We start from the raw sequence: 19,126 nt of genomic DNA on the forward strand, positions 1-19,126 counted from the left end.
ATGTGTTTGTAACTGTTCAGATGTTGTCACCTCTGCACACATGGCCTGCTGGAAGTGGACGTGTTTTGTAAAGTTATGAAAACCGTTATCCTAATTCCAATGTTGGAGAATTTAGGAGGGGGGGCTTTTAGGACAATCAGACAAGCACTGGCTGAAGCATACTGACCCCTTAATTCCACAGTCATTGTCATTTTGTACAGTGCAACTAGAATACCTTATCAGGTTAAACAAAAGACATTTTGAACAAAAATGGTCAATGCCTTTGTTATTCTTGTGAGGACCTGGCAATATCGCCCAGCGTCTTCAAAATATTGCCCTGCCTCTGGCAAAATGACCTGCCAACCTGTCATCCCAACTACTTTTCCTCTTTCCTTCGTTTCTCCTCTGAAAAATCACAAATGACAATAATCATTACTTAATATGATGAGTTTTCACTAGACATGAATCAAAGACATTTTGCAGTAATGTTTCCATTATTTTCCCCTTTTTATTCCCATGATTTTTTTCTTTTGTCCTCTTCTTTGTCCTCAACCTCACACGACTACCATAAATGGCCAGAAAAGACTTATGGTTGCCACATTTTGTCACTCTGAGTCATTAGTAAAGCAAAAAAAGGGGGGCATATCTACTGATCTGAGTCAAAATTGTTCCCAAGTCCCTCTCCTCCATGGTTTGGACTAGCATTATTCATATATCTTGTGCTTTTTTTTTTTGCAGTTCACAGGTATCTATCAATTCTCAAAGAAATGTGTACTTCAGTTTAAGTTGTGTAACTAACTGACTGACAGATTTTCTGTTGAATTGCAATCATATAAGTTAGACCTGCAGTAGCCTACATGATATACAGATTAGAAAGACAGTGCAGGATGCATGGAAATCGAGCACTGACTTTAATGAGTTTCAGCCTGCACTCTCTAGCAACAAAATAAGGGTCATAAAACATCAAAGCCAGAGCAATGGGGCTGAGAGGCTGAGAACCTGCAGCACACCCTCTGCATGTTAATACATAATTTGACTTAACTGAAGGATTTCATAACAAAAAAAAAAAAGTGCACTATACCTCTTATGAACAGGTTTTGCAAGAATGTTTGCAAACCAGGGTGTGTTTGACATAGTGGCTGAGAAAGACGAAGAGATAAAGAGAGAGAAGGGTACGTTATAGGCTACATCCTCAACCAACGGGAATTGCTATTCCCATGCTGAAGAGACAAAGAGGGGGGGAAACGGGCGGAGGTGGGTGGGGGAGTCCTAAAGCGCCGAAGAGTGAGGTGAGGCAGAGCTCATTCAGTGGGATCGTTGAGCTGCGGAGCTCAACTCGGATTTAACGAACAGAAAACCCCTCCGTTTGGTGTGAGAAGCGCTCCTGTCCTGGACCGCTGTGCGTCCTGCAGATCGCTGTGGCTCAACACCTCTGAGGCGGATACGGAAAGATCCTGCAAGGGGACAAGACCAAAAACTTTTTTCATCGTGGTTTTCAACAAAGGTAAGATGCTGTTTTGTTTTAGTTTTAGCTTGCAAACAGGATCAATGCACGCGCAATGGTGGAGACGATGAGGAGATGCATGGCTTGTCTTGTCTTGATGTAGCTTCATTTGTTGTTTATCATCACAGCAAGTCACGGGTAAATGTAATGAATTGCTTTAATCGAGAAATGACCATAAACCATTTAAGAATACAAGAAAACACCAGACGATCTCCCTTAATTTAACTTTTGGGTTTGTTTCTTTGTACAATATTCGTATTTCATAGATTGGCTACTCATTAATAAGCCATAGAGGTGGCAACCTGCAGTGACAAGTCCCGGAGCGCTGCTCATTACATTACATTACATTAGCCTATATTTTGAATAAAAGAGCTGCCTTTACTCACATTTTTATTCGGGTTTCACAAAGTAGCATACTACCTCAGACGTGCATGCATCAAATACAAGTGGAATTGATATGCTGGAGATGCATGGTAAGTTAACCGTTATGCCCTGCCAGTTACAGTTACACTGGGAACAATTAAAATGTGTCTGTTTGACAGCTAAACGAGAAATTGATGTCAGCGCTATTGGTACAATCTCCAGGACAAACCTGTTTCTTGAATCTCTGGTGTGCTTGTGTGTGTTTACTCGTGCCCAAAGCAGCATTATCTTAACTAAACTGAAGAGTTCCACTTGCCAAAACGCACAACATCTTCCTGTTGGATGTTTCAAAAGAAAAACAAGTTGCTTTGAACTGAATTATCCCATAGATTATCACTTTAAAAGCTTCACAGAAACAGTTGAGACGTCCACTCCATTTACAACTACCCTGTGCCATTTCTTGGCAACTTGATGAGTGCAATAAATCTTAGTTAGACACCAGATGCGACTAACATTTACCTCTCTGCTTCGGCATAGTGATTTTGATTATATATCAGTCAACAGGTTATAGCCTGAGTTCACAAAGTGTCTCTGCTGTAACACGTTTGTTTAATCTCGCTCTACAGATTCACTAATACATAATGTAGATACATTATTTGTAAACTTGCTGGATCTGAGAAAAAAACAAACAAAAAAAAACGTCTGCATTGTGATTTGCAGTGTTTCCTCAAAAATAATTTGTAGCCTATATGGGCCTCAGGGAAGAGACAGAGGATATTGCATATTTTATTTGCACAATGCTTATGCAGTGGAGTAGTCCATGGCATTCCCTGTGTCCACTACCTCAGGTTTGTTTGTTTTTTTCATTATAAGAGAGTTATACAGTACGAGAAAGAATCCTTACTATCGCCGCCCACCTCTTGAGCCAATCGTTGCAGTCCATTCCCTCTTTCATATTAAAACGCGAGCACTCGTTCGCGCACGGACACACACACACACACACACACACACACACACACACACACACACACACACACACACACACACACACACACACACACACACACACACACACACACAATTTTCCAATTGCACCATCAATGTCACCATGGAAACCAACTCTCATGGCACCCTCAGTTGATCGCCTTCAGCATTACTCTTGGCTTGCCACTGAAAAACATGTACAGGGGGTGTTTGTGGATGAGCCTGTCAATTGCATGTTGATGCATGAAAACTGGAGAGGAGGTGGTGCCATGCTCTCTCTGACTAGAGATCATTGTATGTGTTGGGTTTTTAATGGGCGTGCTGTCTTCCACTGGTGGTCCTGGTCAGAGGAACTGGCCGTACCATGTGCATTGTGTGGCAGGGCTGGGATCTGAAGAGGCCTTGGCCTTCAGTGTAATTGCTTGGAGAATCTCTAAAGGAAAGTGTCCATGCAGCTAATGCGTTTTGTCCTTTTCCCAGAGGCTGCTCTCTAAACTACTGTACTGTGGCATTTGCTGCCTTACATGAATGAGCACAACATACATTCAACAGAAGCTCATACATGCTGAAAGGCAGGATGAGTCATTTAATATATACATGCATGTCCTGAGTTATTTAGTCTTTATTTATTTAATTTTTATTTTTTTTTTTACAAATGAAGGAGTCTAGGAGTCTGTTTGGGTCCATTATGCACATATTTTGCATTAGTTCACAAAGAAGAACGTCATTAGTGTAAGGGAATTTATGCAGAGACTTTTATCCGGGAGTGCTCTTTTAATCCTTTTTACCTGCATGTGCCGGCAAAATAATAGAAACAAATGATTTCCTGGGTGTTTATGTCTAGCTGTATGCTGTTCTAGGAAACATATTCTGTTTAATATTCTTTTGTTGTTTTATGTTATTAGCGACATTTAAATAGACTGCATTAATTCAAATAAATGCAGCATTATATGAATTCTCTCTGGGTTACTTGAAATTCCTTTTTAGACATAATAAGATTTAACATCCAAGTCTCTCATTAAGGAGACACCTCTAAATCTAAATTAATTGTGTGATGTCATTTTGTAGCTGTGTTTGTTATAGTTAACAATTTATGCTTATTACAACCTGTTTTTTTTTCTTTCTAAAAATGAATGATCAAAAGTCCATCATGGAAGTGTCAACCCTTCTGAGCATAAATGCATCTAAGTAATCATGCGTGCATACATGCACAAGACAACATACAGAGGCAATCCCACGCCCAGACAAAACCCTGCAGCATCGCCGATCTCCCACTGGAAGTGAAACGAGTTAAAAATCATATTTCTTGAAATCTGTTATGTTAGCCATCTGTGAAGACGTTACTGTAATTAGAGTAGACATCGCTCGCCCGCGGTACTAAGGGCAGAGAAGATTTTTGCATGAACATGTGTTTGTTAGTTGTGTTTAATTTAAGCTGCTCTACTGTGAGGTTCACACATCCATACAGTTAGGGGGAGGTTAGTTGGTGACATATGTGAGCCAGGTTTAAATAACAGAGAAAGGAAAAGAAAGTAACAGCACACCGGTCCAAAAGAAATCTATGTGCTACCTGATAGTTTCTTCATTGACTGGTCTTTACTGTGGAAGTTAAGTTTTACCAATCAACCTCAACGGTTTTATGGATTGATTAAAGTAGTCGGCTGTGCTTGAGAAAAAATGAGAGGACAATCCACTGGATGGATTTGTCTGTAATACTCATAGATGACAGGGAATGGTAGACCAAATGAGCCGTCAGCAGTAAGCAGGCATGAACTGATGAAAAGAAAATTACATTGACACTGTAGAGTAAGCTGAAAGATTAATTAAATTCCTATAGGATGTTAACATGCAGTGGGTAGAATGTGATAATATGGTCTTGTTTTTATAGCGAGAATTAGCTATAATTTTATATAATGCCTGACAACTTACAGAGCAAGCAGGCAGCAGATAGTGCTGGACTATTTTCCTTGCTGCCTTCATATTTTGTACAATGTATGTTTGTTTTTACAATGCATAATGTTCTTCAGTTCAGTTTAGCACCTAAGAAAAGCAATGAAACCCTGAGAACAATGTGGAAACGCTCAAGTTTCTGCCAGACAAACTGAGATTTTACACTGCCAGAAGTGTTAGATAGAGTGGGAGAGTGGCTTTAAAATGTGGGAGGGACAGAAAGAGAAACAAGATGGGGAGGACAGACAGTAAAATATTGAACTCTCTCTTTGGATGAAAAGAGAACAGCCAAAGGATGGAGTGACCGAGTGGTGTAAACGGTGGGGTTGTTTCTCCCATGCACACAAGGACGTAAAAAGGGCCGTGCAAGCAGCCAGAAGATGGAGCATATGTTACCTGTCTGTGGCTGGCCAAGTGAAACCTCTTCTCTCGCTGCTGCCTGGTGAAGCTGCAGAGAAAAGGAAGGGTGAGAAAAATAGAGAGTGAGGAAAGGGAGGTGGGGAACATGCTGGGAAAAGTGGAGGAATGAAAGAAAAAGGAAGAGAAAAGGATAGTACAACTGGGGTGAAAAAGAAAGGGAGGAGAGGCAACAGGTGAAACAGACACCGATATTCAGACAGCCACAGAGATGTGTATGTGTGTGGTTGTGGGTCTCCATTCATGGAGCTTCTCTGTGGTCTTGTTGGCAGTCTGTGGCATCGAGTGCTTGAGTAATCCTCCTGGGAACACGCTGAAGCTGCCAAAGTACCATCCAGCTCCTCTTTTCACTCGTTACCACCCTCATGCTCGTCTATCTCTGTCTCTCTTTTTTTCACTTTCTCAATACTCCTTTTATCTCTTCCCTTAGCTGTTTCTTTCATTTCTTTCTAATTGCCTTAATATCATCCAATTTCATTTGTTTCTGCACTTGATTTTCCCCGTATTCCTTTGCTTTTCAGGCCTTGAATTCCGATTTATCTCCTCCTCATCACGTTACTCATGGTGTGAATCTTCATAATATGTGGGATTCATGCTCTTTTTCTTTTTAAGTCTTGCCTATAGAATCAGTGTTTCGGTTCTCAGAGAGCAGAACAGAGTGAGGCCTTTCCCATGGGTTAACCAAACAAAGAGCCTGGTTCCCTTCACTTCTGTATGACTGCACAGGAACAGAAACACAGACATTCACTAGCGAGTCTGCTGCTGGGCGGCAAAACGATAGATCTCCGCTGGCCATGGTCAAGGCATTTCTTCAGTTTCGCTATGAGACTGCAGCGTTTATTAAACTGCCCATATAGTCTGTGTTGATGTGTAAGGGATGGAACATCACCTCCAAAAGTGGAACCATGTGTGTTTTTCATTTAGCAAAAATATGGTGAATACAGATGGAGATTTAGTTGGGTTGAGTTGACTTTGTTACCACAACACGTTTTCAGGAACTTGCCTTGGTGAGCTCGTGTGTGCAGGACAGACATGGCAATGTTCCCCTTGCATATTTTAAAAAAAACAATCATTTAATAAAACACATTCAAATAGACAAAATAGTATGAATTTCAAAGATAGGATGAAAATATTCCTTAAAGTACCAATGATTTACAATTTAACAGCCAAATATGTTATGTATATAAAAATACACAAAATATCTTAAATAACAAAATAGAGACAAGAAAACAATGAGCCGAAAAAAAAAATATACTACTACTCTGGGATTTATCACGTGTGTGCTTTGCAAGCAGTCAGATGGCTTTATATGTATTGTATTATTAAAATATCAGAAGTTTTATTATAATTAGATGTTATTTACTTTCTAGAACCTTCTAGTACTTTGTGTAAAAGTGAAGTAAAACATTTTGAGGTACAAAAGGCTGTGTAGCCAGTACAAACACCATGTGGGAATTTTTAGTTTGGTCAGATCTGGTCAGAGCCCACACGTGTACGAATTGCTTACAGATTCCACAAGTTGAACAAATTTGGACTTACTTAAACTGGATAATAGCACATTGTTCTGCTCCAATGGTCTCCGATATTTCAATCTTCATTCCTCCTTTTCTAAAGGACTCAACAGAACACATTAACATTTCCATACTGGGCGGGGGTCAGTGTTTACTGTGGTACAGTAAAGGCCTCATCCCACCCAAGCCCTTCACCACTGCCACTGTCCTCCTCCTCCCCGAAAACCCCAAACCACCCACATCCCATTGGCACCTGCTACATCGGAATTCAGGTCAGCAGAGGGAGTCACGAAATTGCTCTGAGAGTGATTGGTAAAGAGGAGAGGGGGCTAAACGGGGTGGGACCATTTCTCTTGGCACCATTGGTCTTGGCACCAAAGACCATGCCATTGAGAACAATCAGTCCATTATGGGCAACAAAAGAATCATAATCAAAGTGCATTAAGTGATTCGTTCAAAACAAATAGAAGACTTCATTTGAACATTTGTCACAAGATGCATTCTGACAGATTCACACTGGTTGTCAGATGGAGCTATCTTTGGTTTACACCATTGCTCTTTGAACCTTATGCCTCAACACACAGACCATAATATCTCTATATAAGACAATTAAGCAGTAAGAAATATTCACTTGAGATATATTATAAATGTTTGAACGTTTCAAATACTGGACGTTTGACTCTACATAATCATAAGACCATTTCAAATATACTTAGAAAATATAAATAGTTATAGTTTCTGTTTAACTTATCCTGTAGGAGCTGCTCTTGCTGCTTTTCTCCTCACATCCTTCCTTTATAGAGTAAAGCTTTTTTATGACAGTTTCAGAATGAGGATAATGGGAGGATCAGTGAATGGGGAATAAAGAGGGAGAGGATGAATAATGAATAAACAAAAGGATTTGAGGATGCCTAGAGTTTCCGTATGGTGACAAAGATGTATCTAGATATCATTTTCACATTTGATCCTCCTGCCATTAGTAATGACGTGACCAGGAACACAGAAACGTTATGTAATAAAGTTAATCTAAGTAAAATTAGTGTCATTGCCCTTCACCCACGACCCCTCCCCGTCTCACCCACCTTCCTCTTCCTTTGCCCCTTTTTACTATTCCACAAATCCTCAATTAAGTGCGTAATGGGCCTCTGAGGCAGGTTTGTGTGCTTCTTTGTTCAGCTCTGGGGGATCGGCCGGCATTAATGTTCCCCTTGAGTATGTAAATAGCCTGAGCTGTGGGAGCGCAGAGCAGAGCTGCCACTTGTCCACTTAATCGCGGAGAGTTCCATCACTTTCAGACATTTTAGGGAGCCAACACAGGGCATGCATGAGAACTTCGGCACCAAATACAATGCTCACACTCGGAGGAGTAACCTCAGCACCCATGTCCACCTCCCACTTCTTCCGGAAACCCCCTTTTGCTCTCCCTCACTCAGGACCCTTTACCCTCACCCCCTCTCCCCAAAACAGCCCTCACCCCTCCTACTTCACAGACCCCCGACCAATCCTCCCTCTGCATGGGTGCTGCTCCCCACTGCTCAGCCTATCCCATCCCGACGAGCCCAGCTGATAGACCCTACAGTCTAGTTTTGTTTACCTCACCCACTTGTCCAGCGGAACACACAACAACCCCTTCATTGCATGTTTGTCAGCCCGCTTTTCAGAACTAAAAGAGGAGAGAAAGAGGTGGGGGGTTACAAAAACAAAAACGAAGGAAACAATTAAATTGCCCCTCCTCCCCATGAACCCTGTGCTAGCGGTTTCCCAGCTCTAGAGTCTGTTAACTAACTTGGAGGCCTGTAAAGTGGCCCATTATTCTAGTAGGGGTGGCGTGTTCCAAGAGTGGCTTGCCTCAATGGCTGATGAACACAGAGAGGGTTTTGTTTGAGGGTTTTGGCTCGCCACATTATGCACTGGTTAATTAGGAGCTACATCTATCTATCTATCTATCTATCTATCTATCTATCTATCTATCTATCTATCTATCTATATCCATCTGAGAAAGAGAAAAGCTCATATTGTCAAAGTTTTATGTCAAGTTGAATTCATTAAGATTTATCTAGTATATTCAAGTCCGTTTTACCCACTGTACACTGTACAGAATCCTTCTGTATCCAAACTGAACTTGACATCACTGGGAATCCTGGCTCCTCTTACTGTAAAGTGGTAGAGGATTACAGTGAACCAGGATTTCGGGGAATTTGTGTTGTATGCTTTAAATCTTGACTTAAGGGGGTTTACCATCCTCTGAGCGCCCTAAGATGAGTGTGCTCTGGGGATTTGGCTGTGACTGGGATGAAACAGTGGAAATGTGTTAAAAAAAAAAGCTTTTCCCCAGAGGTTCTGATAATGATTGACTGTGACTATAGGCAGGCTGTCATAATTAGGCGATGGAAACAGCCGAAGCGAGCGCATTCGCTCTCAATGGCATTCCAGTGCTGCGTGTGACTGAAGAAATATTTACATAGTTTGATAAAGTGTATAAAGCGAATAATGACGTGGAAAGAAAAACAATAAAGTGAGGAGCAGCAGAGGTCCCCCTGTGGCTTTTCATGTGTAACAACAGTCAGTAATAGATTATTTTAGCTCTTATTTTTAAAGCATTTAAGGGACAGGGTTAGGGTAAGAGTCATGTGTATACGTACATGTGGTTCTGAAAGAACAGTGTCAGTGAAGGGGTCCTGAAAGGAAAGCAGGCTGGCAGTGTTAGAAGTCGACTTAGGTTTATAGCACAAGCTGAACTTTTGCTTTTCTAAAAGGGTGAAAAAAATGAATTGTTTAAAGACAAACCAAACATATTTCTTGGATCCCTTTCAGTCTTTATTTGTGCAGATTTATTTTATGATGTTTTCGCTTCACGCATCATTGGATTTGTTGTTTAAATTTCTGCACTAAAACAGTTGGCAAACACTCAGGCTCACACCAGGTTTTTCATACTCCACGTGTTTGTTAGTAACCTGTGTGCTTCGGTGCCTAGATACAAGACCACGGTTCCAGATATCGCCTCTGCTGAAAATGTGTTTTCTGTCAGACATGCATAGCAGATGAATGTGATGTTTGATGTGATAGCAATGACATGTCGTATATGTGTGAGTGAGAGACAAGGAGAAAAAAAAACAGAGAAAAGGAGGGAAAGATGTGAAGGAGAGAGTGTAATGAGAAAGAGAAATGCACATTGTAGAATGAGAGTGTAAGAGACTGTCAGCTCTGTCACACTTCCGTGCTTTCCTGATATGCTTCCCCATCGTTTTCTGGTCATCCTTGATGTGATGTGCTTTCCTCAGTGTGATACACAGACACACAGAAAAAAACACAATGCATATAAGGACCTTATAGAAATGTGCATACAATAACATCACTATAGGCCATGTCTACATATGTTTCAACCTCTGTTTACAGTAATAAGCATTGCATGGCATCCAGCCAGTAGATACCATATGGCACATTAGTTGTAATGTATGCCCAGGAATTTCTGTTGGTTGTATAGAGAGCAGCTAGTGCAGTATGTGACTGCAAGATTTACAGTATACAGTTACTATGCTTTTAGTACTTTTGTTTAAGGTGCACTGTACTGGGAAAAGAACATTGTTTATCTGCAGTAAACAGTTACCTGCAAATATGAACCTGAGAACTCTAAAAGGTTGCTTCCCTTGTTGACATTAGGTTTTCTTTTAACTGTATAGAGCTTCAACTTGTCTTGTTCTTCACCTGACCTAACACACCCTATAACCACTAAAAAGTCCATTGAATATCAGCCTGTGTGTGTGTGTGTGTGTGTGTGTGTGTGTGTGTGTGTGTGTGTGTGCAGGAATGCCCTTTCTGTCATCACTGCAGGGTGGTGTGAGGAGAGCGGGGGCATGGCCACTTCTGCAGGCTATGCTCCATCCCTACAGGCTCCTGTGTTTAATTAGTGAGAGAACATCCATCCTCCTTAGCCCTCTTATTGGCAAATCCTTAGTGAGACAGTAACTCCCTCACCCCGCCTCGAATACGACAGGACTGGACCAACTGAGATTTATGGCCACAGCCAGTCTGTGTGTGCGCACATGCTTGCATTTACATGTATTGTACTTGTACACAAAATGTAAGCGAGAGCGGGGTTAGACAGTGAGAGTAAGTGCATGTATCATCAACGCATATTTATATTTGAGAGTGTGGCAGGTGAGTCTAGTGATGTATGAGATGTGATTTGTGCACGAATCCCATTTCCCAGCTGCCCAACACAGATGTCAGCTTTTCGTGTATCCACAGATAACCTGATAACACAGAAGCCACTCATATACTGTTTATGTAGAGGCATGCTCCATCTCATTCTCCACTTCAATTGATTGCTTTCATCTGACCTTCGTCCAACGCTTTCTCTCCGTCTTCACTTATTTTCTCATCTGTTTGCCATTCCGTTCCTTTGTCTCCATCCTTACCTTCATCAGCCACACCTTCCCTTTTCTACCCTCCCCCTTTTTTCCTTCACCCTTCCCCCATACATTGTTACACATCTATCTTTATGTGGCATTCTTGCCATTTCACTCCTCCCACCCTTCCCTCTTTCTACTCTCTCTCTTTGCCTATCACCCCCCTCTCAGCAATGTAGCGGGTATACCATAGCAGTGATTGTAGTAGGGGGTGGGGTGGTCCTGCCTTACTGGCAGATTTAATGAGCTCCTGTGGGGATCGGACCAAAGCCATCAAAAGCTGCGTGCTGCTATATCGGCAGCTCTGTTAAACAGATGCGCCTTTGCTAATGATAGTAGCATTGCTTCATATGCAGCAGCCATGAACACAGGAGTGGCTTTAGGAATAAAAAGATGAGTTTGTCTGCATTAGGTGTGCAGCCCCTCATCGGATAGAGGAGGTCATAGGGAGATACAGTGGGAAAATCTCACGTGACTATGGATGATCTTCTTTTCTCCACTGACCTTTCATCTGTGCAGCTTTAGGCAAAGATGGGGGGTGGGATAGGAGATACTGGACGGGCAGTAACAAAATCCTTTTGGTTGCAGCTTTGAAGGACACCACTGAAAGAACATGATGGAGGAATGACTGAGGGTCATACAAGCTGAGACATGTAATATGAATGTCAGAGAGTTGCTAACTTTAAATGCAACAAAAAAGAGACCTAAAGGCAGAGAAGGAAAGACGTGTGGGAATGAGTATTTCTTTATGATTTAGTATCCAACTGTAGCTCCGGCTGTGAAGTGGGTTGTGGTTGGATTGGATGCCATCAAACTAAATCTCTCTGCAGACATTATCCAGATAATTGGGAATCACCCAATTCAGCCCTATGACAACCACTCCCCAGCATAATGGAGCTGTTTGCACATAATTATAGTGGGACTGGTCACATCTGAGAGACCTATGCAGACTACAACACTAGCCTCAGGATTCCCAGAGGCTCTCTCTAATGACTGCCTCATTATGGACACAAAGAGTTGTGCCAAACAAAGGGAAACCTTAGAGGATGCTGAGGGACAGACACATACAGTATGGTTCAATCATGCGTTGCCAGGATGCACCCTGATTGTAAAATAGGATGACAATAAGGTGATGAAAGCATACAGAGTTACAGCTGTAAGCATTTACCAAATTGCTGCACACGATGGACAGTAACCAAAAAAGAGATGTGTGTTCTTCAGTAGAATTGTTACAGAAAGGCACACAGACTTTGCTCACAGAGGCCAGTGTGTGTGTATGTGTGTGTGTGTGTGTGTGTGTGTGTGTGTGTGTGTGTGTGTGTGTGTGTGTGTGTGTGTGTGTGTGTGTGAATTCCTGTGAAGCGGTATCTCCATCTGTCTACAGTTTGTAGAATATTGTTACATGCTGATCATTTGACAACAGTGGTACGTATGACTTGTGAGGACTCTTGGTAGCTTCAATGCCTGAATGCCGCTTGCTAACCTTACAGTATGATCACTTAGGATCAGTTGTGGTATCAGCAGCTCCTTTAGCACTACAGCTTACGTAGATCGACCTGAGTTGAGGGCTGAGGCTGTGTCACTGACCGTGGTACTGAAGGCCTGCCCTGCTACTCCATATCTGTTTGGAAGGGTTAACCTCCCAAACACATCAAGGGTAGCCCTTTATAATCACCCAAAGTGAGGTATTAAACAGATCAATAGTAGATAATACATAGTCAGTAATGAAGTATTTACAACTGCAGCTAAAATACAAATACCATATGTTGAATTTAATGGTGCAATTGCTGATGACTGTAAGGGCCTGATTCTGTCGACATATTATACTGCAAGAGAGTGTTTTCCAACAAATGCTTTAACAACTGTTAATATTTCCTTTGTTCTGCTCCATTTAAGCAAAAATAGAGACTGTAAATGGGCACAATGTTTGGTATTACTGATTTATTTCCGTTAGAATCAGTTCTTTGCTCTCCAGCTATTTTATTCAGTCCAAAAACCAGTGAGAGGCAGCATGGAATTGACTTGAGTGAATATCAGCAAATATCTGCTTCATTCAATGTGCAGTTCATTTGACTGTGTGCCTCTTTCTGTCTTTGATCGGACTGTACTCTCGCTGCTAGGTTCACTTGGAAGTAGTTCAAGACAGCTTTCAAGTGGACCATTGAGTGACTCTGCACACCTTACATTAGTTTGGGGTCAGTCTCTTACATGTCAATTAACCATATCAAGACGATAAAGAGTCTGGTTCCCTTCCACTGATATTGCCTGTAATAGTTGATATATTAACACCAAGGTTTGACCAAGTTTGTTGTTTGCTTTTGATGAGTAGATTCAGAATTGGTGGATATACGTGAATATTTGCAGACAATGGACACACATACATTTCCAAGGGATGAATTGACTGAGAAACTGGTAGGTCAATTTCCTTTAGGCAGTTGTATATTGGGAATAACAGGATTATTGATTGTGGTTTGGTATTTGGGGTTGAATCTACACAAAGCTTTAAGGCAGCTTCCCGATGGGAAAGTTTTTTGCCATGGTTACTCTACTCATTTGAGATAATGCGTCTTAGCAAGCAGCACTCTTAGAGGGCCCTTTGTGTTTTGTTTTGCTACTGAAGAACAGTAGGTTACACTGCTGATGGAATAAACCAGATTTGCATGACATTCCACACATCTCTCTATCACTATCTATCACTGAATGCATCCATCCCGACAACCATCTAGAAAAACATAATTGAGAGGCGTAGAGTGTTAAAGCTTCCCTTTCTTCAGATGCTGGAATTTATCTCCCACTTTCTATGCACAGCACAACCTGAAGTGTTTGCTGAGAGCTTCATTTTGGAGGGAGGGGGCTTTTTCACAGCTCCTAGGCAGCCTGTATGTGTGAGCCCATTTCTTCCCACTGCATGGCAAGTGGCTGTGAGGCCCCGGGGGGACCAGATATATCCGGAGCCTGGCCCAGCTCCAGTTGTCTTTACCTCACAGTATATTGTGATGCTCCAGTCATGAGAACGGGCATCGGGCCCCTCGAGAGCCCAGTGGGAAACTTGTATTCTCATTTACATCTTCCTCTGTGCTATTGCATGAATCCCAACAAGCTGAAATTTAGACGAGTATGACCGTGCAACTGGTCCCTAATGCAAACATGTTAATTATTATGTAATCTGCTAATCTTTCAAGCAAGCTGTATCCCATCTTTATATGGTGTGTGTGCAGGCTATGTGTTTGTATGCGGGGTGTGTGTGTGTGTGTGGCTATGAGCTTCCTCTTTCCCCTTTATCCCCTTCCCTTTAAGCCGCAGAGTGTTGCTAGGACAACCCCTCGTGGTCCTTGTTGCATCGCAGCGGCCCTCAATGCCAGCACTCAGGGAACCTCCTCGCACTGGGAAGGCAGCATAAAATCGGGATAATCGCCGTCGATTATGGGACACAATGGGCTGGCGTTTCTGAAAGAGTCATTCATCCTGAAAAAAAGAGACTGCGGAGGGGATAAGAGAAAGGGGTGCCTTGGTCCCTCCGCTGCTCTCCCACGGTGGGCACAGGCATGACATCAGTGGCCTGAAAGAACTGGCATTCTGGACATGCCCACTGCCCCCCTCTCTATACCCTTATACCCCCTCCTATTTGAACCCCCCTCCCTTCTTTTCTCGCCCCTGCCAGTTTGGATGCAGCGCCTGGCCGGGCGAGTCGGGGCCACTGCTGCTGTTTGCGTGTGAAACAAAGCCCCACAGAAGGAAGAGAGAGGAAGCAGAGAGCTTCACATGGTACCAGCCAAAAGCAGGGATGGCTGCCTCAGCCTTCCCCTCACAGGCCCCTCTTTTGGCTGAGAGGTGCTGGTGTGACCCCAGTACCCCCTTCTCCCCTAGTGTCCCTCTCTTGTAACCCCTTCTTCTCTGTCCGCTCTCATCCCGAAAGTACTCGCTCTTTGCTGAGAGGGCCCTTTCAATCAGTATGACATGTCAAGGGATTTAGGATGAGTGATTTCTCATGACACAACCTTTGCCGACAGGGGATGGGATTCCTCTGGCTTTTGTTGTGCAGTTGGTCATTTGTTTGAAGAGGAAATATCTTTCCAACACATTTCCTTAATTAGAATAATGTGATACTGCTCAATACGATGTGAAGTCCCATGCTGCTGGGAGACTGGAGGGAAATCAGCATGACACCATGCTCACATGAATCACGTTGGTCATTTGTGCTTTGGAGTTCAACACTTGGAGTTTTGTTGAATAGTGGGGACACATAAATCTATATTTTGGAGTGTGTGTGACTTGAACGTGTGGATCAGAATCTTTAAAGACGGATATTTTGTAGCTATCTTCCATTTTTAAATGATTATTTATCAAGGTTATTAAGGACTGTATAAATATATATTGATTGATATTGATCATATCTTTGAATCTAATGATTTGGGCCTTGTGTGTGACGTAACCATTTTACAGAAATCTAACATAGGCTCTTGAACCACTGTGGCTCTAGAGTGACATATTATGTCGTAGCGTAAACAATAGCCTCTCATCTGCTGTCCATCAGAATGACCTCAAATCTGCCAACTGGCAACATTATGACATTCAATCTTCCATCCATCATTCCTTTGTCGTTTATTCCTCTTTAAGCAAAAGAGCTACTTACAAAGTACCACTGTCCACATTGTGCCATTAGCAGGCATCGTCACACTCATCTTCAGCAGCCTGGCCTTTCCGTCGCTATCCCACGTAGCTGGATGAGTCTGGGAGAGTGCTCTCGGGGGGGATTACAGTGTCCAGGGAATTGAGGGTCCCTGAGGGATTTGACTCTTAAGCTCACATATTGACTCCACCCTCCACTTCTTCTTTTTAGTTTTTTTTTAAATGTATTTCTAGGTATGTTGGATGTGTGTGTGTGTGTGTGTGTGTGTGTGTGTGTGTGTGTGCCTTGGTGTGTAGCTGGTTGTGGGTGGTGGTGGAGTCAGGGGGTGGGGGCTGAGGGGGGTTTGCAGACTTCAGGATGGGGCAATTCAGGTTGCTGTGGCTGTGACTGGGTCTGTCGTCTGGGCTGTGTTGACTCGCTCCTCTCTGGATGCTTTGGAAGAGCTGGTGGACAGCTGAGAGCTGCTAGCTGTCAGCAGAGCTCTGGTGTTTTCAGCCGCCGGCTGTACCTGGGATCTTACCTGCTGACATCTGGCAACAGTCTTGGATGGAGCAGTCGTGATCCTACTAACGATTTCTTGTGCTGATTCACTCTTAATTACCAAAGGCTGGAGATTTGATCCTGGTCAATGTATATAGCACTTACCTCAACTCCAACAGAAATGAAGTAAGTACTCACATCCCATTTACAGTTGTAGGCATAAGAGTTCTTAACTCTTCTTATTGAATCAATGCAAGCATTTTTATTTTTATGTAAGCGTTAACAGTAAACATGAAATGCTGTTGTAATTTTAGAAAGTACATAACTATATAAAGTGTAGTATATCAGCAAAAACTAAAAGCCAATACGATTTAAAACATTTTGACATCTTTCAGTTTAGATTGTATATCACTTGGGTTGTCACAGGTGTTGTTTTATTAAGACTGTCATTATTCTTCATGGCTTTACGGTCTTGTAATGCAATTAATCTGTGTAAGCCCTTGGCTAAGATTAACTGGTTTATAAGAAGATTCCATTAGAGACTGAGGAGAAGAAACTGTGTGTGTGTGTGTGTGTGTGTGTGTGTGTGTGTGTGTGAGTCATGACTTTTGAATTATGAAGTTCCACCAATTTCACAAGTAGCTATTAACATCTTTTTGGCTTTCTTTTTTTATAGTCACAGTTTCTAAAAGAAGCATCTCAGACCCATTTAACTCAATGGATCCTAAAAAACGTCAAAGCTTTATATCTCAGATTTATTCTTTATGGCAGAGACAATTAATTCTAAACTCATAGCATAATCAAAGCTAACATTATGTACAGCAAGGAGAATTTTCCACTCATTAAAATAATTCTGTAGCATTAAAAAGCACCTACTGATGTGAAATAAAATGACAGTTCTCTGCTGTAGTTGATTACTCTTTGCTGTACATTTTTCGTTTTCATCTATCACTGGGTCGCACAAGCCCACTTTCCCATCTGTCTCTGACGTGGTGAGAGAATTGCTAATTAGAGGATCATGACAGAATAATATCCGACCTCGGTGATGTCCAACGGCTGCTTCCTCTCTCTCCTATTGCTAAAAATAATGAAAGAGAGAGAAAAGGGGGGGCAATTCAATTAACAGCACTCATAACTCTTATGGAATGGGATTACATGGTAATGCCCATTTTTCAGGGTTTTATTCCTAGGGTTTTACTAATTCATTCAGCTATAATCTGAAGAATGCAATAATGATGGCTACTGTTTGTCTGCTGTTTGCATGTATTTGCTGTATTTCACACTTCACTTTGAAAATAATAAGAGGAGACAGGACTGGTCCATCTGTGTGCCTGGAAGCTGACCAGGTGGTCTTCCTATAGCGACGCTTACAAAGCAGCAATACACAAAGCTGGGGGAGGTGTGTGTGTGTGTGTGTCCATGTGGAATTATTAGCAACTAACTTACACAACAACAATAACACCATAAAGAGCCTTTGTTGGCGAGGAAGTTTTCCAAACGCTGCCTATTGATTGGAGCTCCCCGTCTTGCCTTTGATCAAGTTTAGATTTTGAAAAGAAAAACTTGACAGTCAACATGATTAATTTCTATGAAGTGTTCTGACTTCATAGTGGACCGTCAGGGGAGGGTGTGAGGACAGAAACATTCACTTCACCATTGAGGCTTCCATTTGTGAGTTTTAGGCTATGAACCCTAGGGGTGGGGTGAAAGGTCACATATTTCTTCTTTGCTTTTCTTTGTAATGCCATCATCACAGCAGGCATTTCCATTGGCTTATTGGAGATGAATAGGAACACAGAGACATTTTTATTTCCTCTTAGACAAAAAAAACTGTCAAACCACGCAACACAATTTTATAGATTATCCCTGTGATTTGTTGAGGAGAAGATGAATATAAAGCTCTGGCAGAGTTATTGAACACCTGCCTAACTTGCATGTGACAGGCACAGCTCTAGTCTACATTCACACTTCGCCGGGACTGCAATAAACTGCTCTGTGCTGCCGGTGATGAGAAATCACCTTTTCATTCAAATAGGGTGCGTGACCAAGGCCCCTAGTCCTGCTATTGTATTTGAGGCTTTTTGTGTTTCTAAATTTATTGTCACACAATCATAATTGAGAGAGAGAATCTATCGAGAGGGTATACGTCTTAACATACATTTATTGCTTAATTTGCTCCTCTTCTCTGTAATTCATCAAACTTTTTCACTGTCAAATGGGCATCTGTTTCCCTTTTTATTACTGTCTTAAGTGGATGTCTAAATACACACACTAGGGGATTTTAGTCTCTGGTTGTCTACACTGTAAACCACCCTATACAGTTTTTAATTAAAAATCATACATGGCAGGATTATATATATATTGAATTGTAATTTTCCATAGTTTCCATAATATAGCTGGGTTTGAAACTTGTTTTCAGAATCTAGTATAACAGTACTTTTTCAGAATTTTAAATTCATGCCATTTCTTTATGCATGATACGGTAAAAAACTATCCTGGAAGCTATTACAAAAAAAAAACAGTTATTATTTTATCAAAATACAGAACTTCTTTACATAAATCCTTTTAATAAATTGACTTGAGATGCTATGTGCCTGAAGTATCGCCCCCCCTGCAACTTGACTAACAACAGCTTGTAGTCAGCTTCCATCTGTTGGATGCTATAGTAACCAGTTTTGGAGTGACAGCTTGAATGCTTAACATTTTTCATAATATACTGTTTTCTTTTTAAATCGAGATATATTTTCAGAGACATCATGCACATCCAGTCAACACAATGCCTTGTTCTTTCTCACAGTGACCACACCAGATAGAACATAACCACATAATACACTGTATAGTGATTTGTGCTGTAGAGCCAATAGTGTGTTTTTAAAGGGGTTCAGCTTGATGCATTTTG

At 41.8% G+C, this 19,126-nt stretch overlaps 1 protein-coding gene across 3 annotated transcripts in view; it reads left to right on the forward strand.

Annotated features, from left to right (window-relative positions):
• The first annotated feature begins 1,213 nt into the window (after positions 1-1,213).
• Positions 1,214-19,126, forward strand: part of slc1a2b (solute carrier family 1 member 2b) — a 29,132-nt gene continuing 11,219 nt past the window's right edge. Inside the window, exon 1 of one of the 3 annotated variants that reach the window (XM_031283243.2) lies at positions 1,214-1,483. Coding sequence is in view for 2 of the 3 variants with exons in the window: in XM_031283242.2 (XP_031139102.1) it covers positions 16,376-16,413 (38 nt within the window). In the remaining variant the exon portion in view is untranslated. Of the gene's footprint in view, positions 1,484-16,121; positions 16,414-19,126 lie in introns of those variants that run through there. The other 2 variants (XM_031283242.2, XM_031283244.2) reach the window with 2 other exon arrangements.

This window comes from Sander lucioperca, chromosome 7 (assembly GCF_008315115.2).
Source record: "Sander lucioperca isolate FBNREF2018 chromosome 7, SLUC_FBN_1.2, whole genome shotgun sequence".
NCBI classification, from domain to species: Eukaryota; Metazoa; Chordata; class Actinopteri; order Perciformes; family Percidae; genus Sander; species Sander lucioperca.